The sequence below is a fragment of the Tauraco erythrolophus genome, chromosome 2 (assembly GCF_009769465.1).
Source record: "Tauraco erythrolophus isolate bTauEry1 chromosome 2, bTauEry1.pri, whole genome shotgun sequence".
NCBI lineage: Eukaryota > Metazoa > Chordata > Aves > Musophagiformes > Musophagidae > Tauraco > Tauraco erythrolophus.
In genome coordinates, this window is record NC_141466.1 from 99276898 (window position 1) to 99304618 (window position 27721).

General features: G+C 39.4%; 1 protein-coding gene across 1 annotated transcript in view; it reads right to left on the bottom strand.

Annotated features, from left to right (window-relative positions):
• Positions 1–895: 895 nt before the first annotated feature.
• KCNK5 (potassium two pore domain channel subfamily K member 5) overlaps positions 896–27721 on the bottom strand; it is a 36887-nt gene continuing 10061 nt past the window's right edge. The window contains 5 exon segments of the mRNA XM_086631676.1: positions 896–5853; positions 5855–6048; positions 6892–7060; positions 8194–8360; positions 9813–9924. Coding sequence (XP_086487802.1) covers positions 5227–5853; positions 5855–6048; positions 6892–7060; positions 8194–8360; positions 9813–9924 — 1269 coding nt within the window. The 3' untranslated portion in view covers positions 896–5226.

A 27721-nucleotide genomic window follows, 5' to 3' on the forward strand; every position in this document is an offset into this window, starting at 1 on the left:
AGGCACCTCTTCCTCCTTCACTACTCCTCTGTTGCGAGGCTGGAGGAAAACGTACAGATCGGCTACCCTCACTTAAATCATGATGGCATCCTCCCTTCCCTCCCGTGCCTGTGCATCTCCTCACTTTCCTAGCACACATCTCAGCAATTTCACTCAGTTGCCTAAAAGCTAAGGTTCAGCCTCTTCATCCTCAGGCTGAGGTGGTCCCAATTTCTGCAGATGGCTCCATCTCTATCATGGATATCATCAAGTTACATTTTACTACTCATTAAGGTAGGTAGTTACCTATTTTCCAAAGTGTTTTAAGGAAACTGCTGGAGTAGAAGGACTGCAAATACTTCTAGCCTGCAAAACGGTGAGCACTGCTATTAGAAATCTTGTGAAAATTCATAAACAGCTACTCAGATATTTTAATAGCTCTGGTATAAGACTCAGACAGCAGTCATCAACACCCATTTTATTTTATTGTAGTACTGATCAATTCTAACACTTCCTTTCTCAGCGCATCTTCTTTAAAAACAGCCTCCGAAAACACACAGCCTCTAGAACAAAGTTTTGTTTATCTTTTAAGAGCTGTTCAAAAATCCTCATTGAATAACACTTTCCTATGCTGTATCTAATTGAAGAGCAGATGCTGTTGAACTGAAGTCATCAATACCCCATACAAGTACAGGCATCTGCTTGCATAAAACAACTTGCTTTATCAGCTTCTTACCTTCGAGCTCTTTGGACCAGGACCAGTCTTATTTGAGGTGCACTACAAGTGTAGGGAGTTGTAAAATGAAATCTCATTTCTTGATCACCAGAAAGGATAAATTGTAAAATTTTTATTGCAAAATATTAAAATAAATTACATTTTACAAAGACTTAGCAAATATTTACATACAGTGTGATTCCAGTGACAATCAGCAACAAAGAACAGACAGACAGGCATATTATGGAGTGATAAGAGTCAGAACTGTACAAACTTCAAAAGCCATATGAAAGACAAGCTAATTTTTTAAGATAAATCCATCACAAATGGAATGAATCCCACGAGGCACAAAAATTACAAGTCTACAACAGAGTTCTTGGGTTTTTTTGTTTAGGTCAACAGACTTGTATATTGCTTTTTGCTCTCCTCATCGGTGACGCTTGTCTGTCTCTACACATACTCTCCCAGATCAACTGGAGAAAACAAAAAATCTCAACATATACAACTGTGTCACCATGGATCTGTTATCAGTCTATGGTTTTATTTCTGCATGTTTTGTGACATCCATTGCCAGCAACAGATTCACAAACCACTCGTTCAGAAAAAATTAACACACTACTTTTTGTATTTCCTCAGTGATTTCGTACCAGTGTATCAGAGGTGTTAGGCTGCCTGCTGTGAGATCTGTATTTGAAAATGATGCCCTTCTGGTAAAAATAGGCTTCAACAACACAAGACAAAACCAAAAAGAGTCACAATGATGTCATGAAGGAGGGGGTCACGTAGTCTATAGCACTTAAAAGGGCTTTTGAAGGAACAGACTTTTGTTGTCACGTTTCAACTTTTTTTTTTTTTATAAGTACTGGCCCATCTTAGCAAAATTTATAAGCTAGTATTGTGAAACTGGACCCATGCTTCACATAATGTGACTGGAAATACAATCTATTTGTAGGCAATAGCTAGAAAGAAAAGTTTCCATTTCTATTTCATCTCTTCCTTATATGTGCTTTTAAGCTTTTTTTTCTTCTCTTTAAACAAAAAAACATCTCCTCTCTTTCCAGAAAGAGACCTATCTCACCTTAAAACCAATTCCATAGCATTAAGAGAGCCATTAACATTATTGGTTAGCCAAACGAAATCTTAAATGGCATCCAAACAAAATGTTTCCAAATTGACCAGATAATCGAAATAACTACAAGACCTTACCAAGTAGCACTGGGGAATTCACTCAGAGGCACTTTTGGGGCTGAATAGCTCAAAATCCAGCCTGGACACCCCTCTAACTCTATGCATAAATCTGAAGGCAGAAAAACATTAATTTAGATCCCCCAGGCAGCTGCTTTTCTCAAGACGTGGAAGACAAGCAGGCAAAAAGCTGTCTTGCTTAGCACTTCGGCAGTTCTGAGATGGCACCATCATTTTAAAAGCCCTGGGAAATGGTTCAACATTTTGGAGAGCGCCCGTAGGAAAGCTATGCGCCAACTAAACCCCTCCAAAACACTGAAAACAAGTAGGGCTTAATGAGACCAATTGTGTTGGCCCCTGTGTAAAGAGGAATTTTTTCCCAGTGTTAGGATTACATTAAGGCACATGGTGGGATGTCTTGAGAACAGTTTTGTGAGGTGTGATCATGTTTCCCAAAAAAGCGGGAATAATGTACTTTGTTTTAATAAATTTAAGCTATTACCTTTAAATCCCATGATACTTATTACGCAGACTTACAGTCTATGCTGACTACACTGGGAAAGGCCAGAGAGTCACATCTAACGTGATAATATGAAACAGATCCCATCCATTCTCAGCTCTGGCGCACAAGTGCACTTTGCTACGGAGAACGGAGAGTCTGGGTTCCAGAGTGCAAAATCCCCTCCCAATTGAAGCAGTCCAGCCAAGTGTCTGGGTTGGATTATTTCTGTATTAAATAGATTTTTTTTCTTTTTTTTTTTTTAAAATGAAGATTGGACTATGCTTTTTCATTTCATGCACTTTCAGCAAGCCTTTTCTCTCCCCACTGTCCTGTTGTTTTCTAACTGTCACTAAAACTTTGATCTTTGCATCGATAATGGAAGACAAGTTGGAGGACAACAAAAGCTATATGGAGTGCTTTCTCATTTTTTTTTAAGTTTATGCATGCTTTTTTAAACATATCAAAAAAAAAAAGTAGAGAAGGCTAGACTTGCTACACAAGCATGCTGTGTATCACATATATAGTCTTACCTACCATCTTACAGTTACAAGGTATACCTGTCAACCACAACTCTTCAGATATATAGAAATACTTGAAGAGCTTGGAGTCATTTTAAAACAATGGATGTGGGGGTGTCTATTAGAAGTAAATCAGAATCTTCTCGATAGGGTCTCTCCCACTTTCCGGTCAGATACAAGTCAAATTCATCCAGCCACCCCTGCTCCAAAGAGCAGTAATATAGTAAAATTTGATTACAAATTAGAATCTCTCTTCAGCAGTATTATCATAAAATACAGATTAACTACCTAATCGAATGATGCTGATTCCACATTTTTGCCAGTACAACAGAGTTGGCCCTTGCCTTGTGTCCACTTGCTATTTGAAAAAGTGTCATATACGTCAAAAATTCCGAAAAACAGACTAGTAAAGACAGTCCCTTGTTTCACAGTAGATGGCTTCAAAACTTCCCATCAACAGGCTATCCAACCAGAGTGCCAGTTTCTCATATGTCCTCCTTCTTCTGTGGAAGAGGCCAGCAACTGAATCTGCAGCCAATATTTGCAGTTATTAGAAATAGCTAGTAAATCAAGATTAGCACTGCGAGATTCCATAAGCTCTTCTTACAGAGCTAGAGAGTCTGCCAGCATTACACCAAAATGAGAGAGCGAGACAACTTTTAACTGTTCACTGAACTTTGGAAACTTTCAGACATACTGGAATGACTTAAATACTATAAACCTAAACAGAACAACAGAACTTGACATGTTAAGGTTCAAAGGTCTTGGCTATTTTCTGTTCCAAGCATATTGGATACAACTGAAGTCAGTACCTTTTGCCAACATGTAATCAAGAGCCTCATTTGAAAGAGTTGTCAGGGTTAACACATAGATGTGGAAAAAGAAAGAAAAATAAAACCAAAGTATAATTTTCTTTGTAGCCAAAACAATTTGGGCATAAATGTTATGAAGAGACATACTTCCTTCTCAATGAGAAGCCCATCTCCAAGCCAAAAGATAATACTTTCAGGAGCTTAGAGCCAAAGTTCCTTTAAAAAATGCCTTATGGCCTGAAGTCACTTGATCACATCTCAGTTTGCCCAAGATTTGACAATGCCCAGCCCTCTCGAAAGTGGGATAGAATAACCATTGTATATGCATGTGGGTCAAACTTTGAAACAAAACAAGCAAAACGTAATCAACTGTTTCAAAAATCATCTCTCATTCAAGACTTGTCTGAAGTACCTAGGCAGGGAGGAACATCAAACAACAATACTGACTAACACACTGCACAGATCAGCAGCAGTGCTACAGGTCCCTTCTGACAGGCATTAGGGCATTTGGAGAGTATCTGTGCCTCCTGAGGTGATTTTTTTTCCTCAGAAGAACAGTGTCAATAAAACTTCACCTGTACATAGATACTGTATAAGGTTCATTCAAGTATTTCCTCTAGGAAATGGACAGTGGAAGGACACTTTCAACATTAAAAAAGTTCATTGCATCCTGCTTGTGCTCATACATACTTTGATCAATAGATTTTCGAGTCACTTTACTCTTTAACAGTTCTGAGGCTGACGTGCAGTTTAGCAGCCCAATTGGTGAGCTTCATCCCAAAATAATTCTTCCTTGTTAGAGGGCTCCTTCTCAATCCATTCCTTTGGAATTTTTAATTTTAATATTTCATTTATGAAATTACAATTCACTATAATTTGACAAGCACTGACATATTCTAGACAGATGTTTCACAAGCTTCCTCCTCAGTCTGCCAGTGCACCTCAATTCAGATCAGTGTGCCCTGGTATTCCATCTAAAGTTTCTCATTAAGTACAACCACTGGTTGCACCATTTTTTTTATGGTAACAGCTTAACAATGGGCAGCTTAAAAAAAGTAGACTCCTTGCTTTCCTTTGTGATCAAAGCAGGATTCAAATCCAGGTTTTCAGAGGTGAAAGGCTAAAGAAGTAACCGAACGCATCTGTTGTCCAAAACAGTCTCTTTGCAACAGTACAGTTACACTCCCAAACTAATTCCTCAATGAAATGCATAAACGCAGAGCAGGTCCAGTGTATTAACTAGTCGTGTCTCTTCTACTTTGTTCAAGATCCATAAAATCCCAAGAAGGAGCAGGACTCTAAATTCAACTTATTTTACAAGTTTTTCAGATAAGCAAAGCTGACGGGCTCAGAAACCAACTTCGGATGGGAAAAGGACACTGGAGTTTATTAGTTTGGGGCTTGATTGTGTTTTCAAAGAGACAGGAGAAGCTGCAAAAACATGCATTTCTCCTTGCTCTGTTGATTGGTTCAATATGCACTGACCACTTTCAGAAAACCATTGTCAAACATGCTTCACGTTGCTGCCTTCACATTGCTTACTGTATTATATTCATTCATCAGTTGTTCATAAGGCACAGAAAGTTCCAGCTCGTTATTGGTAAAGGTAGATTCATCAGAGGATGGGAATTTTACCAGTTTTTTTGCAGTTTCAGATTCCTCTGCAAGGTTATCATCCATAGAGGATTTTGACGTTTCCTCATCGTCAGAGATATCTTCCTCTTCATCCTCATCTTCATTTACAAATGTTATATTAGCATTCTCAAATATCAAGGGTCGATAGTCTCTGGAATCCCACACTTCACCTTCTTCTTCACTAATCCTGTCTAGCTGGTTTACAAACATGGTTCCTTCTAGAGGGCTGTCTCCCATACGCTTATCATGCAGGGGTCTCAGTACATGACCATTTTGAATGTCCAGAGAAGCCTCATCATACTCAAATGACTCTGTCTTTTTGTAAGTTACCTGGGCATCTATACTGGCATTCTGCATGTTTTGTTTGGCATTTTCTACTTTAATTATTTTGTCATTGTTTGTCTTCAGGGCCTTCTTCCCAATTTGCTTAATAAGATCATTGTATGTCTCTTCCTTCTTTGAAAGGAAGCTGAAAATATTGACATCCTTTGACGTACCCATTTGAAGGGGTTTTTTTAGACCGAGGATGGCTGTCGAATGACTCTTTTCTTTTTTTCCTCCGTTTCTTGATTGCTTTGTGGACTTCCACAAACATACTGACCTTCCAGTTAACAAAGAGTGAAAGCCAAGCTAGTCCCAGATAGATCCATAACTCCACAAAATATCTGTAAAGGGCATGATAGTTTGCATCTGGATTTACACCTACAAAGAATTAAAACCAAGAACATTACTGAAAGAGGACTCTCAGCTGATAAACCTTTGAAGTTACAACCCTGAGAACTACTCCCTTCCACACTAACAGAGCCTAGTTGTTTGAACGCTGCTCCGAGAGGTGGTAAGTGGGGATCTGAAACCCTTCTGACAGAAAAAGTTGATCCCAGGTCTTCACTTCTTGGCTGCATGTATTCTGACCACTGAGATGCAACATAAAGTGGCAATATGTTTATCCTCTCCTTGTAAGCTATAAAAGTATACTTTTTTCCGGTTTGAAAATTATAAGCCTTCTCCCTGTCTTTGAGGTGTGGATATAGGTACCTTCCTTGAGAAAATGATTGAGAATTCCACTTACAAGGACCATCTCCAAAGCTCTAAACAAGGCAGTAGATTTTAGAGAAAGACAAGATTTAGGAGGGAGACAGCAGTATGCTCAGCATTTCCTGTTGTCTAGTTCTAGACAGCTGCACAGAGATCATTGCCCAGTACTTATGCGCCCTGTTTAGTATACTGGATTCCATTCAAAGGTGCTTAACTATGGTGGTGGATACGATAGCTCCTTGCCTGAAATAGGGACCTGGGGCACCTGAAAAAGTTATGAACTAGAACTTGGCACCAGACTTAGTCCAATAAAGGCCTTAGGTATGTAAACCAAGATTGAAGAGCCAGATCTAGTCCATTGGATCAGTGCTCAGCTTTAATGAATCTTCTACTTAGCAAAATGTTTTGCTAAAAAAATCCCTTAGAAATCACCTTTTCGAATTGGAGTTTGGAAACAGAACTGCCACACTATGTATGTAGTGAGATAATACATAAAATACAACTACTAACCAGCAACAAAATCTCCAAATCCTATGGTGGTGATAGTGATGAATGAGAAATAGAGGCCTTCAATGTAATCCCATCCTTCAGTCACCATAAAAACAAAGGGAGGAATAACCAGATGGACCAAGACACCCCAAACAATGAAAATAGCTGTGCATGTAATTTGTGCTTTCCTCTGTAAAGAAAGAAAAAAAAAAAGTCAGGGAAAGATCTCCAAATTTTCTTTTCCCACTCAAGGCACCAAGCATCATCTGACAGTACCAGACATTTCAGAGTTTTCTGCAAACAGTCAGTCATAACTAAAAGTCAGACTGAAGTAAACACACAACTATTCTTTTTTCCTTTATGCAGAACTCGCTTTCTTACAACCACTTGGTCAAAACAAGATTATTTCCTCACAGTTTTCTTTCATATCCTTAAAAAGTTTAAGGAATTCCTAATAAATAGGCATAGCAGTCTAAATAGCAGTCAGTACCTTCAATTTTCCTTTTATTCATTGGAGTATAGAGGATCTGATGTGTTTAAGATGCTTCTTTCCTATTTATGCCTCCTACTCTTTGCCATTCATGCAACCTGTGTACAAAGCTGTGCATGCACATGCATTTCACCATGATTTTCTGTACTTTCTTCCCAGGTGCTGAACACCAAGAAAGTTCTTGCTCTGTTTCTGAAACCAGGACCTAACCTAGTAATACATTCCTCCAGGCACTATGGCCCTGCATTGCCTCCTATCTCTGTGCAGAGTTAGAACTGAGATAGGATTCACTTTGCGGGGGGGCGGGGGGACCCAAAGAAAAAAACCAAACCACCACCAAAAAAAACCAACAAAAAGCCACAATCAAAAAACCCACAAGCCGGTAACTCATAGGAAAACATTATTTTCCAATTGGTTCACTGCACAGCAGGAAGTACTTGTGCTAGCATAGAAGCAGGTGGGAACAAAGCAGGACAGCTTATTTCCATGCCAGAGATGCTTGCACGGAATGTCTGTGGAATGGAGCCTCACCTATGTTTGTCCTACAGGTTTCTAATGTAAGAAGATACATATGTCTCCATAAAAACTGCAAGATCTGTATTTAGTGTGAAAGGAAAGGTTTCTACAAGATCTTATTTTGCCAAAACTTTTTGCAGAGCTACCATATCAGACCCAATCCCCTTTTCAGTTATTTCTATGCAACAATATTTGGGAAAATTCATATTTGTGCAAGTGTTCATTTACTACCAAGATCAGCAGGTAAGCTAAGAAGTGTAAGCTTAATTCATGCATCAAAAATACACAGCACGAGGATAAACAAGAGAGGACCTTACCAGGCTTACTCCTCTTTTTGTCAGAAACTGGCCCAGCCTCTTGGCACGTCCTCCAAAGAACTTCCCCAGAGCGCTGATCCATGTCAAGCAGAGAGGAACTCCAAAGAGCCCATAAAATATGCAGAAGAGACGCCCAGAGGGTGTCTTTGGAGAAACATTTCCGTAACCTAAAAGAGATAAGTATGTGCACAGTCTGTTCTTGTTGCAGAGAATTCAAGACAATTCCACCTATGCACAAAACAACATTGTGTGAGCTTCTGCTGTATCAGACGCTCCTTATTTCACCATCTATAAAAGCTTTAGTCTGCTCCAGCTGCTGATCTTCTGAATCTGGATGCCTTCCAATTCTACTCTAGCCAACATGTATTCCATTAATGCAGGCTGAGAGGATTACTGTATTTTAAGCGTTTCATAGATTTTATGCGTCTTTTTCTTGACAAGACGAGATAAATATGAAATAAAGCTCATCTCAAAGCTTCTAATATGGTTACCCAACCTCAAGCAGCACTGTTAAAAACTTGATTGAATCGCTTTTATAGAATATAAGTTCAAAATTCATCCTGAAGCTAGCTTCCATGTGAAAGATCCACTACACACATTTAACTTGTGACCTGGTACCTCTCCAGGGCAAGAGTTCAAGAGTTTGAGAGTTAAATGCAAGGTGAGCTGTGACATAGAGAGGTATTTCAACTTAATTTACTTTGCTGGTCACAGAATCAATCAGAGCATTACAAACTCAGGCTCTAAAATCAGCAGCCTATTTTCTGAACTTCTGCTAGAGCTTTCTTATTTAGTTGTATTCCTGACTTCAACTTTTTGTCATAAGTTATATTATAAGATGGGTATTTTGAGTTTCATATAATAAAAACCCACAGTACTGCATATGGTTTAACAGTAAGACTTCCATTTCTGTATACCTCCAGCCTTCTCTGGTTATTTTGCATTCCTGTTTTTTTGCATTGTAGGTGTAGCAAGGTTGTAGCAATACCATGTAGCAAAGATCCTTCTGTAAAATCAGAAGGCAGATGATGCTGAGCTCTGAAAATCTTTATATCAAAGGAGGCAGAAGTCTTTCAATGCAGAGGGTTTTACAAGCACAAATCAGTAGTGAGATTTAGAAGACAACACTTGTTCTACTTTGCTTTCTTTAAGAGAGATAAAAAGTCTAGATAGTCTGCAAGCCAAGAACACTGATAGTTCAGTAGCTTAAGAGGATGCATGTGAGTAACAGGATAGCTATACAAAAACCTTATATGCCCATGCTTTAAGAATTAGTTTAATGGCACGTTTTGTAACATTTTTGGTTTGGCATTTTATGATTTGGAAATTTAAGTGCATGAATTAATGGAACTGGAATGACACCAGTCATCCCCAACAAAACCTTGAATGTATTACTTATCAGAAAGGCACACATTCCTCTTCTGTACATCCATGAAAAAAACCTGTGCCAAAAACCTGTTTTTTTTCCTCTATGAACCTGCAGGTGAGCACATAATCCAGGCAACTCCAGCCATGGAGACTTTTTTCAGTGGCTAGCTTCACACATAAATGGAAGAGTAGAAACACACTGGAGCATACAGAAAGCTACAGTTAGGAAAGCTGACATAATAAATACTTACCAATTGTAGTGATCACAGTAGCAGCAAAGATTACAGCATTAGGCCAATTCCAGTTGTTGAAAGTATTGTTCCCAGTGATGGCAACCCCCTGTCCAGCAGCATTTGAAACAACCTATAAGAAAACATTTTACAGTCATTCTTGGAGAATCATTGCAGCCTGAAAAAGAAACGCACCTTTCCCTCTCAGGTTTCCACACTTTGTTCATATTTTCAAAATAATCACTCAAGTGTTTTGTGAAGGCTAACCTAGTATATTCACTATCAATAATTTTATGAAATATTACAAATTTGCTTCACCTAACAAAAAACAGTGCAGGTGCTCTGACATTTAAATAGGAGGTTTTAATTAGATAAGCTGTTACTTGATTTACCAGTTTAACCCAAATGGATCTCTTCCAGAGACCAAACACGCTCCTCCAGACTGAACTAGCATTTAACCCCCAATGCTGATCTTGAATTTGGTTTGATATTAGGGACATCCTCAGAACTACTATCCATTTCAAAACACTGTTACATGCCTCAGCTTGACTCGGGTATAAGCAGGACGTCACAGAATCCTTGGCAAAGCTATTGTAATTAACGTTGATTCACCTGCTGTCCCTGGCAAAGTCAAACCATCTACAAGCCAATGTAAAACTGTACTTTTCAGCAAAGACAGACAAATTAACACTTTTCCAAAGTATTTCATGCAACAGGATGAATCATTGTCCTTGAATCAGGCCCCTTTCTTATCCCATCTTCGACTCTAGTATGCCATGATGAACGAAAAGCATTTGTTTACAATGTTTTAGGGAAGCATGTGTAGTTATTGGCATTTCCATAGATTCAGTAAGTCAATTTTTTAACATCTGTTCAGGTTTTCGGGTGTTCAAGAATTATTAACCATCTTCACGTTTTGTAGGAAGAGACTTGGAAGACCCAGCCTCCTCCGTCTTTCCAAAACTAGACTGTAGACCAAAACTAGACTGCAGAAAACACACTGATAAAAAGCATAACAACTATTTGGTGCAGAAAGTCAAAGGTTCAGATGAAAATTGTGCATCTTGCTGATTCTGACATGTATTTCCACCTCCTTAAAGTAAAAGAGAAAAGCGATTTATCATATTCTCTCCTAGAAACCCCTAGTTATTTAAATCTTTGCTTGGTCAAGTCATGCTGCCGTTAAAAGCCTTCTCAGGTTACTCCGCATTTTCCCCTTCAGTGTAAACCAAGGTTGTCTGAACAAAACTCTGAGGCTACATCCATATACAGGAGAGGTGAAGGTATCCTTCACAAATTGATTCATAACATTATCCCACTTTCTGTTTCTCCCTCAATAAGCGTGGAACAAAAACTATCTTGAGCTAAATACCTAAAATGGGAGGCGATATTCTTTTTTTAATAAACATGACAGGCGAGGTTTATCTTAAACTGGTAAGAACTTAGAGGTACATACAACCAATTCTTCCTTCCCTCATCACCCCTTCCTTCCTACTTGATTAAGAGCTGATCTTGGACCCAGCAGAGACTCAACACAAAGTTCAATTGCTACTGAAACATACACAAGTTTACACAGGTTTTAATTATTCTTGAGACTTATTACATATCACCACCCTCCTACTGTAATAAAAATGCCCTCAAAGTGAATGTATTGTGCATATACAAGATGCAAACAATTTAATTAAAAATGTACTTTCAACACAAGCTATTACAGAAGATAAAAGGAGAAGCATTGAAAGTGAATGAAGGTACAGAACTCGATTTTTCTCCTGGTAAACTCAACACGTGTGCAAAACTGCATGCAGCATCTTTCCATAGCCCACAGGCTCTGGATAGAAAATGAGAGAGAAAGAGTTCTCACCAAGGCAGTCATTTATCATAAGAAATTAGTGTTGAAAGGAGAAGTAGCCCTAAAATGGGCAGGTCGAGAGCAGGCAAGTAACACACAATGCCATCCCCTTCCAAAAAAATATGTTTGAGGCAGCTACAATGGATCACAAGAGTTCATGTGAGTAGAGACCAATCGAAGTAACTTTATTCATTTGTGCTATGGTCTGCAGATGAACTTCCTTAAAGTCCCAAAGGATGTCCCAAAATACCTGACAGGCACAATCTGTGATTTATTATCCCTGAAAAGATGCTTTGACTTCTTCCACCGCCCAGCAACATTGCACTAAATGTTATATCAAACACCAATTCTCCAGCCATTTTCCATGCTATAAGCACACTTGGATTTTTTGTTGTTGTTGTTGTTATTTCCTCAAAGAGCAACTGATCTCATAAGAGACACACTGAAGTATCTGTTTCCATTGTCACTGGGCCATTATCTCATTGCATTACTCCACCTTCAGTCTGAGCTAATGAGCTCCGTTTCCCAGCACATACAGTTACGTTGAGATCCGCCAGCGTTTGAGGTCTGGAGGTGTGAATGGGGGCCCAGACCCACGGGGAAGAAGCTGCTATGCTATGTAGCACACAGCTGCCCTTCACACCCAGGCAGTTAACATTTTAGGGGAGAGATGGCCAGCTCTCCGAGTTACATAAACAGTTTACATACAGCCAAGGCTGCCACGCTCTTCCTGTCCCTATTTTCACACAGCTATCTGCTATAAGCACACAATTATCTACGATCTGCAGTCAAGTCTTTTAAGTTCCTTTATGCCTGCAATAAGCCTGAATGCACTATATGCATCCCAGCTGCAGGAGCAAAGACAGTCACAGAACATGCTCAGATAGCTTTAGAACATGCTCAGATAGCTTTGGTGCAGTGGGAAACACGTAGCTGCTTTCCAAGCTGCGTAACTTTTGCCCATACTGAAATAATTAAATATTTTGGCTTCAGCAATGTGAGTGGACACTATACAACTGAACAGCAAATATGTTTGTTTTTTTTTTTCTGGGTAAATCTGTTAGAGAATGTCAGAGATGTCTTTATTTTCATGTGCTTGGATACTGAATGCCCCAGGTTGCCTGTGCTGGATTTCTTAACTACAGAAAATTTGCTCTCAAAAGCCTTTGGATGGGAAAACAGGGGGCAAGGGGGAAAGAAGAAGAGGGAAGATGGTGCAAATGTTCATAATATCTTGAAAGATGTCATTTAGAAAATATCTTTTCAAGTATGCCCAAATTCAAAAGCTGAAAAAAGTTAACTAACTCTGAATTCACACATTGCCTTAGACCCCACCTCACGACAGTTTGTACTGACAAAGGCAGGACTTCATTTTCAGTCAAATGACTTTTACCTCACAGGAATCAAACCTCCTCTTCTCCCTCACTCTCCATCAGCCCAATTCTGCACTGTGGCAAATGAAAAAGGAAAAGGAGATCTAGAGTCCCCGGAGCTATTGTGAAAGTAAACAGACTTGAAATTGCAGGAGATTTAAGACAAACGTAAACCAAACACAATGATGACATTAACACAAGTAGAAACCAGGATGCCATTTGAACATAATGATAGAATCATAAAGTGGTTTGGATTGGAAGGGACCTTAAAGATCATTTAGTTCCAACCCCCCTGCCATGGACAGGGACGCTTTCCCCTACATCAGGTTGCTCAACGCCTCGTCCAACCTGGCCTTGAAGACTTCTAGGGATGGGGCAGCCACAGCTTCTCTGGGCAACCTATGTCAGTGCCTCTCCATCCTCAAAGGGAAGAATTTCTTCCTTATATCTAATCTAAATCTGCGCTCTTTCAGTTTAAAGCTATTGCCCCTTGTCCTGTCACTACATACCCTTGTAGAAAGTCCCTCTCCAGCTTTCCTGTAGGCCCCTTTAGGTACTGGAAGGCTGCTAGAAGGTCACCCTGGAGCCTTCTCTTCTCTGGACTGAACAGCCCCAACTCTCTCAGCCTGTCTTCATAGCAGAGATGCTCCAGCCCTCGAATCATCTTCATGGCCCTCCTCTGGACCCACTCCAACAGCTCCAAGTCCTTCTTGTGTTGGAGGCCCCAGAGCTGAAGGCAGTATTCCAGGTGGGGTCTCGTGAGTGCAGAGTAGCCGGGCAGAATCACCTCCTTCGACCTGCTGGCCACACTTCTTTTGATGCAGCCCAGGATACAGTTGGCTTTCTGGGCTGCAAGCGCATATTGTCGGCTCGCGTTGAGCTTCTCATCAACCGGTACCTGCAAGTCCTTTTCCTCAGGGCTGCTCTCAATCCATTCTCCACCCAACCTGTATTTGTCCTTGGGATTGCCTTGCACTTGGCCTTGTTGAACTTCACAAGGTTCACATGGGCCCACCTCTCCAGCCTGTCAAGGTCCCTCTGGATGGCATCCCTTCCCTCCAGTGTGTCCACAACACCACACAACTTGGTGTCGTCAGCAAACTTGCTGAAGGTGCACTCGATCCCACTGTCCATGTCACCAATAAAGACGTTAAACAGCGCTGGACCCAATAGCAACACCTGAGGAACACCACTTGTCACTGGTCTCTACTTGGGCATTGAGCTGCTGACCACAACCCTGAATGAGACCATCCAGCCAATTCCTTTATCCATCAAATGGTCCATTTGTCAAACCTATGTCTCTCCAATTTAGAAACAATGATGTCATGCAGGACAGTGTCAAATGCTTTGGTCAAGTCCAGGTAGATGTCAGTTGCTCTTCCCTTATCCATGAATGCTGTAACCCTGTTGTAGAAGGCCACCAAATACATAAGGCACGATTTGCTCTTAGTAAAGCCATATTGGCTGTCACTAATCACCTCCTCTTTTTCCACGTGCCTTAGCATAGTTTCCAGGAGCATCTGCTCCATGATCTTGTCAACCATAAGCAATTTGCTTCATTTGCAGGTACGTCCCCCACAGACAAACCCTAGCACTGCTCCAATATAGCCTTATGTTTCCTTGGCTTGGTGACGTTTTTAACCCTCTGACGATCAGGTTCACTCGAGATTTACCAGATGTGACAAGAATCAGTTGTTAAAAACTCCTTTATCTCGGGCAAAGGGGAGGAGTTTCTGTCCGATGCTTCAGGCACACGCCCCTTGCACCCCCCTTATACGACTAACAGTATGGCTGAAAAGTTCTCAAAACAAATTTGAAAATAGCAAGGAGAAGGCGTGACCCACATCGATATTATGGGTATGTTCCTACCTCTGTTTATTCTACTTCTCTGTTTTCTTTTGGGAGCAAGCCCAGAATAGCAGCAAGGTTTTCCCAAACTGGGAAACCACATATTAATGCATATATTCAAATTAGTTTTTTTTTCTACTAGCCTGCCAAGGTTTGCTAGGGCAAGTCTCTGCGATGGCTTAAAAGCTTGCAATTGTCAGCAGACCCATGTTAGCTGTCCTTGCCTTTGTATTAGCAGGAGGGATGGTTAAGTTTGAAATTTGATAAATTTTTTACTGCAAGGTAAAACAGATCACAACAGTGATCACTGATCACATTTAGTCCCTGTAGAAGTAATGTGAGGGTATAAAACTAAGGGAATGAGCACACCTGAGATTGTCTACAAGTGAGCTTTATCATAACTAGGTATGTGGAATATGTCATTTTACTTTGGCTTCTTGGCCTTCAGAAGAAGGAAAAATGGGGCAGAACTATCACCTTCTGCCTCTAAGTATGAGGAAGTGCACAAGGCTTCGTTTTCTTTTCCTAAAAAGGAGAAAATATTCTTTTACCCCCTACCTTCAGGTATTTATACACATTGGTGAGATCTCCCTGAGCCTTTTCTTCTCCAGGCTGAACAGTCCCCAGCTCTCTCAGCCTTTCCTCATAGGACTGGAGCACCCTCCAGTTCCCTGATCACCTTAATGAGTCTTTGCTGGGCTCTCTCCAGCACATCCCATGTCTCTGCTGTATTGGGGAGCCCAGAACTGCACACAGCATTCCAGGTGCAGTCTCATCAGTACAAAGTAGAGGGGAAGGATCAACTCCCTCGACCTGCTGGCAATGCTTTGTCTAATGCAGCCCAGGCTACCTATAGCCACCTTTGCTGCAAGGGCACATTGCTGGCTCATGTTCAACTTGGGGTCCTGGTGGATATAAAGTCCTTTTCTGCAAAGCTGCTTTCCAGCTGGGTGGCCTCCAGTGTATACTGGTACACTAATCCACACACAGTTAGTGATAGAAGAGTTAAGGACAGCAAGAAGGCTGTGACACAGGTTTTGAATATCAAGTAGGAATAATTTAATAATTGGCATGAAATCCTAGATACTTTAATACGGATTAGCTGGGTCTGATAACAATGAGCAATAAGAAAGAAAAAGGACATCTAGGGGTACTTATGGCCAAATAGATGGATAGGTCAGACTAAAGACACAAGACAATAAACAGGCTATATAATCTAAAGCAACAGACCCTGCCCCACAGGCACACTATTACATACAAGAAGAACAGCCAGATATTACTGAATGCCATGTCTCTTTCGAAGAGGGTGAAGCCTTCCATGTTATTCAAAGCATTCCCTGGAGATCTGATACATAAGTCTAATGGTAGTTTTAAGCTTCTCGCACTGGTATGAACAATTCTCTTCTGCAAATACTAAGTGTTTCTCCAGAAGAAAGGAGATGAAATTGAACTATTAAGTCTGAAATCAGAACTAGTGGCTTTCATTCTACTCTCAAGAGTATTACCATGTACATAAAAGACAATCACAGCTGGCTGCTGCATCCAAAAGCAAAGTCCATTAAAGCAATAACTGATGCATCCTTTCAGGACTCTTAGGCTTTGTCCCCACTTCTGATTCTGCTAGGAACAAGAAGTAATTTTGCTGCTTTCTCAAGTTCTTTTGTCGAGAATGTAAAGATTTAATGCACAGAAAAACACTGAGAATTACAAATCTACCAAGTACTTTAGAGACCTCCTACAAGGAATAAAGCTTCAACAGCAATGTCTTTTCACATTGACATTCAAGTCTTTTACACAATTTGAAGAAACCAGGAAACTATGGAGTTGTTATCTAATCACAGGTACACACAATACTGACAATGTGGCCAATCATAATAAAATTGTCCAGGGTAATAAGGTTTAAATTTCTAATATCAGATGAAACTCTATATTGCTGTTTGTCTTTAAGCAGATTTTGATTTTAACCAAATCCAGCAGCAGCAGAGCTAAACAAACAGGTGAAGTGGTACAAGAAGCTATATGGACATTTTTCATGGCTTTTAAAACCAAGAAAAGGCTTAAAGTTACTCTAAAAATAATAAAATAAAAAATAAACAAACCAAAAATCCATGCCATGCAAATTGCACAATTCTACTCATCCCTCATAGTTTGCAGTTACTGGGGTTTTCTGGCTCCAGCTATAAAGTTACAGTTGCAGTCAGCTCTTTATAATAATCAGATTTTTAAACGCAATCAAAACATATTTAATTGTTAATGTTTGTCTTTCCAATAATAAAAAATTGAGTCACATGTTAAGACTCCCAGGTCAGATATACATTACAAAGCTCTGCTGACCTAGATAATACTGTCTCAGAATTACATGTAAATAAAAAGAAAAGAGACCCTCTCAGTCAGTATCCCTTTTGAAGGAAAAAAGTTTGTGGGTGGTCACAGCGAGATTGACAGAAGAGCTTCCTCGGACTCATCGTACAGACAGGCACCCCTGTGGCCATGGCCAGAAATTTCCTGCCCTGTTGGCATATTGCACTTTGACATCTGCTTGCATTTTAAAAGCAGCAGAAGCTATTTCACAGGCACAGTCTGAATTTGTAAATACTTTATAGCTAGATCAAAAGTAGTAGATTCAGAGTGAAACTAGGAATATATAAATCCTGGCTGACTGCTGTCATAGCTCATCTATTGTAAATTTTTGCGTCTAGTCATTAAGTAACAAATATGTATTTAATATAATAATAAATGCCATAATCTATTGTTTTGAGTTACAGTAGTTGGAGAAAGAGAAAAGAAAAAAAAAGAAAGAGGGATTTAAAGCCAACTACCTTCCCCCTCACTCCTCAATGTGTCCTGACTGAATGGAGGATGCTGCCCATCAGAGAAAATATTTTCCTCACTTGGCAGCTTGGAGTTTGTGTAAGGAAAGAGAAAGAGAAGCCAACTATGCAACTAATGATTTTACCAAAGAGTAAGAAACTTTTTTCCTCCCAATTACTTTTCATGTCTAGATATATGAGGTGTATACATGTAATGATTTATTAAAATTTTCTGCTGGAGTTCTCCAAAACCTTCATATTAACCTATACATTCTTGAGACCAAAATATTTCACCTCTCTTCCCAGCCTTCACTTCCAAAGACAGCTGCACTACTGCCAAGAAAATCTTGCTATGCCATGATGCTTACTTTGGTAGCCAGAGACACAGTGTGGCAGAGTTGCAGAAAGGTGAGAGAATACACATAAGGTTAAATGATTTCATCTAGGCAGCAGGAACAGCAGATATTCCAATGTCATCTTTAGGAGGGTTGCTATACACGTGTCTGTGCACAAAGAAATCAAAGCTTTGAGGATTAGAAAATAAAAAAACACAGCCTAGAATACAAAACAGCAGCACCCTATTTGGGCACGCGAGTTTCTGCCAGCCGCTTGGCACCTGGCACATTTAGTATTTACCGAGCTCTAGGGAAGAGTTCTCAGGGAAGGATGGCAGTAACTCTCCACCCCTCCAGAGCAGCTCAAAGTCACCAGAAAAAGCATAGAATTGTGGTTCTTGACATCCTTTTTTTCACTCCCATCTCTAGTGTAATGACAGGCTTATCCTGATGGCTCACTTGGACTCCGAGTTCCCAGCTGACTGAAACCTTTTGGCGTATGACCAGGGCCAGTGCACTGGGCCAAGCAAACAAGCCTTTTGGGCCGCCTTAGCCACTTGACAGTCTCTGCAGGACTATGCTAACCAGCAGGACTTAGGATAGCTGACCTTTCATTTCCCGCTCACAATATGAATCTCATGTTTGTCAGGACAAGAACCATGCCAGATGCAAAAAGAAGTCTTTTAGCTGAGTCCTGGATTTCCTACTTCACTTTTGTGGGGAATGGTTTGCGACCTTTTTTGTAGAAAGAAAAATAAGACAAGTGAACCATATTGTCTCGGTCTAACAGGCAACACCCTTGTGTCTTGCTAACCTATGAAAGTTTTACTGTCCTTTACTGACCTATGTGGAGAGCCGAGCTGGAAGGTGGTTGGGGCAAGAGGTGCAGGATATGAGTCAGCAGCACCTGCATTACACAGAGGGATGGTGGGTTTTAATAAATTCCACATTTATTAAAAAGGACATCAGTTGACTACACAAATCTGATTCCAGATCAACTGAGCATATAGGAGTAAATCTGCAGTTAATTCAACTGCTGTGCACAGCCTTTCTTCCCAGATGGCCTATACTAGGAGTTGCTAGGTTCTCCAAGACTCTCGCTAATCCAAGAACTTGTACAGTCATTTTAACAAACGTAAAATCCAAGGCAGAAACTTCTTGTTTCTAACAGCACAATGGGGTCATGGCCAGTAGCCACCTATCACAAGGACAAAGTTGAAATGAAGTCAAAAAATATGAAGTAGGCATTGAGGGACTAATGTTAACTTTTACCTCTAAAAGAATAAAACACCCACAGCCCTCACATTTGGTGTTGATAGATGTAAAAAATAAACCTAACCAAAAGCATACACGAACATTACCTACCCGAAAAGCTAGAGAGATCAATATGGGTAGGGCATACCGGATTCCTTCCCCCTTATCTGTGAATTGAACTAGAACAAAAATAAAATCAAACCCTGGAAAGCAAGTGTTAGTCCCAATGTTTACATTCCTATAAAGATCAACTGCAAACAGCAGGGGACAATTCTTCCCCTTGCTGTCATACACTGCATTTAGAAAATGGTTGATTAAGTGTTATTGCAAGCAAAAAACATATTTTGCATTTTTCAATCAACAGTTTAATCTTAAACTACAGTTCTATCAAAGGGCAAACTTTTGAAAATTCCCGCTTGGGAAAAAAAAAGTCCTGGCAAAATATGGGTTTACATACTTCAGAGGAGGGTTTTCTTTCCAGCAATAGTGAGATTTAATCCAGAATGAGGTGGTATTTTCACAGCCTGACCAATACAGCAGATAACATTCTATCTTCTCAGTTTTCCAGTCTTCAGAGAAAGGAGAACTTAAAGTTCTCTTCAACTCTTCTTTTTAACTGCTTCAACATACCAGTGTTTTGAGGGGTTTTTTAACAAGGCAATTATAAAAGTTATTTAAATTTGCTAAATTGACTTTAAATGATCCACCAGTATCTTGGCATACAAAATAGAAAGGTACATATATAAATCAAATGCAATGTAGATACCACATTTTATCCAAATATTATAAAATAAGACTGAAGTTGCTCTGCAGAGGAAGTTTAGTTAAACTTGTTGATTCATTGTTTACCCAGAAAACTCAGTGTTTCATCTCTATTCATGCAACAGCATTTCAATGCATAAATGAATTACAGAACCAAGATACTCTATTGCTTTCCCTTCATTACGCTTAACTTTGGTCTGTCAGCAACTTGGAATTCCATCTAAGCATACCTGTTCTTACCTAACAGAGCCTCCAGCACATGCCACTTCATACAGAGCTATCCCTACATCTAAGCCTGATATTTAAAGAATGCACGTAAATACATGCCTGATTTTCACTTTGCATAGTTTTGTTAAATAACCGGACAGTAAATCAGACATCATTTGTGTCTGCTCAGAATACAGCACATCCAGAGGGCTTTTTACAAGTGTCTTGGTCTTGATTTCTTAATTAGGCTATTTTGTCACAATTGTTTATTGATTTTTTTTAATTTTTTTTTTTTTAGTATTGAGGAAACTCCTGTTCCTAAACTTCCTAGACTACTTTTTTTTTTTCTTTTTTTTTTTTTAAAGTAGCCTTGCTAATTTTATTAGATGGAGAAAGCAGAGTGGGATACATTGTCTTGTACTGGACTTTGAAACTAGATTCCAATGAAAGTAATTAAGTACATGCTACAAAGAAAGGCATGGATTAGAGCTGTTGATTCCTTTCAGTTTACTGATTAGCCAGAAAAGAACAGGCTGTCTAGTAAGAACTCCTGAAGATCACAGCACTAAACACAGTTAGGCTACAAGATACTACAAAACACAGAGAAACATAGAAGTCCTCTTCAGCAGAGGGAAAATACTCTTGATAAATAGCTACATCACTTGTAAAGAAAGCCTGTGTATGTCCTTTGAAGAACATGACTGAGCTTGAGAAGGGACTAGAAGGCATTTCTATCTTAACCCTACACACATACTTCTATGCTAGAAATTAATTGCTGTTTAGTGTAGTTCTGAGGAAGCTCTGCTCAACAGTGAACTCTAAAGATATCTCTATAAAAAAGAGTTTGTTAGAGAAGACAATGAATTCCTATTTGAGCCTGAAGTTGTATCAGATTAACTGTTCTTTTTAAAATTCACACTGCCCAATCCCAGAATAACCCATGTGTACAGAGAGGATTTAAACAAGAGCATCCTTTCTGTGGGTTGGTGTACTACTGCATACAGACTCCTGGACCTGCCAAATATTTTGTGAGGGAAGTTTTTCAAAAGCACTTGCGTTCGGATGCAATGCCATCATAAATAAAACTGAAGAGGTAATACTGTCACAGGCCCCTACCTTTATTAGGCTAGTGGCCTAAAAATCCATCCTGACCTTGCAGAAGAGACCTTCCTTCTAACTCTTCTGCTAAGTGGAAAAGTTTTCCCCCACTTTCGCCCAAGCACTGATGAAAGCACTTCCCCCCATGCCCACTCCCCTTCAGCATCATTATTTTAACACACCACCAATTATGCACATTAAACAACACAGGAAGTTTTCCAGCAGATGGAGTCTCAAAAGGAACAGAGTGGAGACATTTTCAAATAAATCTGGGCACTTCAGGTTTTTTCCTCCTGGGTTTTGTTTTACCTTTTTGCAAATGCAATGTGTGTGCAGGAACAATATTAAACAGATTAATTAGTAACAGGGACCAAGCACCAAGCTTCCTTAATCCATAACTGCTGACACTGACAAGCCAGGGAAGAGAGGGAATAATTTATTTAACCTGCGAAAGGTACTCTCAGTAAAGACAGTACTGCAGGCACAGACATCTCTTCTTGCCACTGTGTTCTCTTACTCGCTTCCTAGTTGGCAAAGAGAACCAGGGTAGAGAATGAACATTTGTCAATAGGAACACTTGTTATTTCATTCTTTTAAGTGCTCATTTGTTTGCTTGTTTTTTTCATTACAATTTAACCAGATTAAGTGATCCTTTAGAAAGGCAATCTATTAATTAACCCATACTCAGTAGAAGAAATCATGCTCTTCAAGCACAATCTCAATTTATTACCCAGAAATTGCTGTAGTCAGTCAGAGACAAGAAGGAGGAAAAAGGTTTTTATATGCAAAATTAGAAGATAGATGCTCTACCCTGGTTTTAGCTTATTATCTGAAGGCCGTGCAATAAATCTTGAATTCAGAACAGATATAAAGAACCACCTTTGTACTTGCTTGAACCTGAAAGACTCATAAAAAAAGTTTAATTGTAGCTAATATTTATGAGTCTGGAAGCCTCAGGACACAGTCCAGTGGAAACAATTTGTGAGTCTACAGTCAAATTAATTCCGTATTATTGCTTGGGAATAGAGAAGGTAAGTAATTGTGCCAGCTATTCCTTGCTTGGAAAAATGAACAAAAGTAGACAAAGCATGAGCAGGATGAGACAGGATACAGAAGAAGTAAGGACAAATATCTTGGGCACTTCTGCAATGCCAGCATTAGATACATTGAATATTCTTCTCTCCTCTCTCCCCCACTCCCCCCCAATTAAAACCAGGCATTCATGTGCTGACCATTTTAATAGTTTATATAGATGCAAATGCTGATCACTGCAATGAATTCTACTCTAGTTACAGCAAGTCCTTAGGGTTGCTTCTACTTGGAGAAAGAGTATTGTTGTAATGTACTGCAAGGTTGTCTGCTCAATCAACACTGGTGACTAGCACCATCACCTCTTCATTCCCATCAGCATGAACACAAGCTTCACAGAATTTATTAATACATTTGAATTTTGCATGGAAAGTTACAGCTGAGTAATAAACCTAATCAAGAGAGCTTGCCTGAGGATGTGATGCTTCCCAAGATGCAAGTGCACTCTTTTTTGGTTTGGGTTTTGTTTGTTTGGTGTGTTTGTTTTTTTTGTGCCTTGGCATGGAGAACAAGGGCTGAGAGTTTTGAAGTTAATGGAAAATATCCTGGGAAACAATCATCATCAACATGACGAGAGAATTATCTCCTGTGGGACAAACAAGTGGGCGGGGAACAAATGTCCCACTTAACCCCCCTAGCTTCCCAACTTCTGCAGTATCTGAAAATTAATAGAAAAACAGTAGTTCCAGGAAAGGGTGTTGATTTAACAACAGAAAACACCTGTCTGTAGAAGAGAACCACTGGAAAATCATCTAACTTAGTTAAATTATATCCTTCCACAAGAGAGATCAGACTAGCAAAATACAGCTCAAAACTGATGTTAATTTCCATAATTTTCTCCTTCAGTCTATGCTATTAACTGAATACCTCCTTCAATTAGCCTGAAGTGGACAGTTCCAGAACTTTTGTGTCTTGAAATTGGACCGTATTGCCCTTGAAAGCAATATAGTTTTTATCCTAAATTTTATTTAGAGAAGATAAGGTCTTATACAGGTAACCCATGGGTTGTGACAAGCCCTAGCAGTGCTGCAAGCTTAAAAAAAAGTAATGACAGAGCAATCAGCTGGCACACTGTATCTTTTAGAGTTATTTACTGGCATCATTTCAGTCACTAGGCAAGGATGGCACTAGACCTTTCATTCCTATTGCCCATGTACTTGAGCGCCCCGCAAAATCTGGTGACATTACAGACTTTGACATGCCTTCAGCATAAACACCTTTATCAAACATTTACTGCTTAGCTGATTTGAGAGGCCTGCAAACAGTCCTGGCCAACTGTACACTAAATCATTACTGCTTTAGTTTCGAGGATAACATATCTTAATAAAGAACCATGCTTCAAAAATTGGGCATTTTTAAAGTCAGCTTTAAGATGTCCTAGTCACCCACTGCAATTTATCCTGCCTCTCCTTTCCCGTTCTCCGACATACAAGAGCTGTTACAACTTACAGCAGTAAATGCAAGGGGAAAACAACTTTTTTGTTGCATTTCATCAGTCCAGTCATAAAGTTCAGGCATCTCAACAACACAAGTACATCAATAAAAACAAAAGGGGAAGAATTTCAAGACACAGCTAGATGCTCGAATTCCCTTTCCTGATGTCTTGCTGTCATCCTGCAAAGCACTGGTGAAACTTAGCTGGTGTGATTTCTACAATTCTGGCATTCAAGAAAAGGGAAGAGGCCAACAAGGGCTAGAAGAATGAAGAGGCTATTAAGGGTCAGACGAGCAATTTGTTCAGCAAAAATAAATGTTGAGTGGGGATAGCATTGTTTTCTTTTGTACGACATCAGAAACTGTAATGTAAGACCACAAACAAAAACCATTTAAACCAAAACCCAGTGTTGGTATAAGAACAAAACAAAAAACTGAGAGTGACTGAAATTAAAACAGGTTCTCAACCTATGCAATAATTTTTACTCAAAGCATTCAGCATGGTAGTGCAGATGAACCTCCCTGTCTAAACCAAGATCCAGCTTAACAGTGATTGGTTTAGTTTAATGTAAATATTTCTAAAATGTGGTGTTACAGGTAAGATTTTGGATCTGAAAACCTTATTACAATTATAATGCATCAGGAAGCATATTGTAGTCCTACAGTAAAATCCTCTTTCAGAGAAAAAGAGTTCTTCAGACAGTTGTGAGAAAGAGTAAACAATTTCACCATTTTCTGTGGCACTGTTCATGCAGCAGTTCTTCTTCCTCAAGGATTGACGTGACGCAGAGTAGGCGAGAGATAAATGCTACAGAGTAAAACAAGTTACTTGGAAGAAACAACTGTACTGATAAAGAGAACAACGAAATTTTTGCAGCACCAACTTGATTTGTATTTTTTCCTGGCAGACTTCTAACAAGAGTTTAAAAAGATCTTTCAATAAGGCCCAAGCATCATAAAATACATGTCATTTCCTTTACTGAGTACAATAGTGGACACATTGCCCTCCTGATTTTGTGAAGTCTCATGTTAAGGCCACATTTAAGTGAAGTACAAGTCTAGATTGGTGATTTTGTATTGATAATTTGCACTCATTACTTGTACAAAGTGTTGTTCTACTGAAGGTTTACAGATGGCTGTTATGTCTACAGCTACAGACATAACACAAGAGCTATCCTCTTCAGATTAAGCAAATTTTGCATGAAAATATTCCAGCTGATAATGGAAACCGAACACTAATCAAGGATTTCAGCAGAAACACTACACAACCTGCCTGGGGGGGTGTGTGTGTGAAGAAAGTTAGGTCTTTGCTCTTTTGTTTTGTAAAAAGCAAAACAAGAGTTACATTTATCCTTGCAGCTTTCCGTCATAAACCTCTATCTTACAAAATAGTATTTTTAAAATACGCAGTTTGAGAAATTTTCAGTCAAGAGACACATAAGCATTTTCCAAAAAGTCCTCACATTGTGTACATGTGTGTTTGTGGAAACCTGTTGTACTTTGTCCAGCCAGGATTTGGATAATGCTTATTGATTTCACGGTCTGCAACGAGTTGTGTGTTTTGTATTTTTTTCCATCCTCATGGAAACTCCCCATTGCTTTCCCAACCTACCTCTGCTGAAAGCAATGCCTCAAGTCTGAGGCTTCAGTTTTTACACAGTACATTCAAGGCCACAAAAAGATGTTCAGTTCAAATAAGGCTGGACCTAAGTACACGCCCCTTCTTCCTTACCAAGGCAAGTTGAGGCCAAGCCAGTATTGCCCATGTGACTTGACAGTAAAACTGTGAGTAGTCAAGTCTTTGGAAATATTCATTGCTGTTTCTGTACCTTAAGCGTGTAATAATGAGATCTCTTGCGGCTACATCAGTAGTTTTCATTCTTAGGAATTAAATCAAGCCCCTAAGAGAAAGCACAGAAGAACTTAAAACCATTGTTTGGATCAGAAATCAAGAGGTTGTAAGCTACTACCTGGTGAATGCTGAGGTTTTTTTGGGCAAACTGAACCATTACAGTTGAATCATTAAGTTTCCCCTCACTACCAACCTGCTGCTAACCTCTTTGCCATAGCAACTAGCTACGAGCATGCTTCATTAATGACCTCCCAGGCTAGAGGCATGAAAAAGAACACTAAGGCTAAACTACTGTAATGAGAGAATGAATTAATTCTGCAATAAACTACCAAGTTTTGGAATATTTTCTAAGTTAGGATTAAGTGTGAAGTCAAGTCATAATTGATACTCAGGTGGTAAGAGGCCATAAAAAAAGTTGTTTGAACAAACGGAGCTCTGCTTCCATTCTGCAGTACAAGTAGGTGTTACTGTTTCCTCTGGAAAAAAAGTTCTAATTTGTAGCGATATTAACCTCTTGGAGGCATGTCAATATTTTTACAGCATGCACTGTTTAAGACTTGCTTGTGTATGATGTATAGCATGGACAGTTAATTTTCCTATAAGTCATAATTCATAGGCCAAACAATGTGAGGGATATTAATGGAAAGAGATCAAGAAGGTTATTTCCTTTTTGTGGCTTTCTGCAGAGTTAAATAATAAGTGAAACTCATAATTCAGCAAATTAGTTAACTGGAACTATTTTGTCATTGCAGAATTGAACACTAAAGCTTACCTATTTGTGATACTTGCAGACACTATGCTTGAATGAACTAATACTGCTTAACTTTATTTCTCCTTTCCACTTACGTGCAATGGACGTAAACACCAACAGCTTTGAAAAGGCAGCTGGCTTCTTTGACAGATCATGACTATAGAATTTAGCAGTTGATATGGATTTTTTCCCCTATTAATTTCCAGGACAAGATTCCAGTTTAATGAACCAGTTAAACTATTTTGATGAAAAGCATATTCAGTGCTTTACCAGCATTCCCTTGCTCTTCTGATTAATGCAATTATAGAACTCTTTCCTTTTCACTTTCCCAAGTTCCACATAGACATGTTTTGAAGACAAATTAACTAAAGGTTACTGCTGCATGAGAACTGCAGCTGTTCTGCAGATGCTGAGTGCCCCAACTTTTCTTTGGCCTCAGATTACTCTCGTTCAGAAATAAAACCTATCGGACGATTTCATAGCTTTCATTAATACAGCTTAATTTTGAGGGGCTTCTATGTCAATATGCTTATAACACATTCTTCCTTAGTTCGGGAAAAAAAAAGTATTTCAACAACTTTTACATTGCGTCAACTGAAATTAAGAAATTGGAATAATCTATAATAGCAGATTAGGCTTCCTCCCTATCTGAATACATACATGGTGACTAATGTAGACAACTCCCCTTTAAAAGGGCTTTGGAAAATGCTGTTGTCCCCATTTTAGAGATAAGAAAGTGGAAGCAGAAGAGTCAAGAGTTTAATCAAGCCCTAACACCAGTTGGCAACCTGTGTTCGGCAGGGTTAGAACAAGACAGTGCTTACATGAGACTATTCCAACAGAGCTGGTACCGATTGCAAAGCAGATGGTAGCCCATGCAGCAGCCTCAATTTCCAAAATAATCTATTTCAGTTTAGCTGCAATTGATTTAAGTAGATTTAAATTAAACCAAAACAATCCTAGCATAAATAAAAACAGTTTACTGAGATTAATTTACTAGATGGTGAGGGGTTAGACCATGTCTTTGAAGTGTTGAATTTTTTTTTTTTCCATTATTCAAACAAGGCCTGAAGACCTGAAGCAGCAACCCAGCAATCTAGTTAACCTTGGTAGACTTTCACCCACCCATAAAAATGTTATAAACTGGAATATTTGGACAGAAAAGTCTTGGTACTACACAGGAGAAGTAAAAGGGGAAGCCAAGTTTAAAAAGAAGCTTCCCCCACTGCCCCTATGCTTTCAGTGTATAAGAAGAGTTCATTAGAACA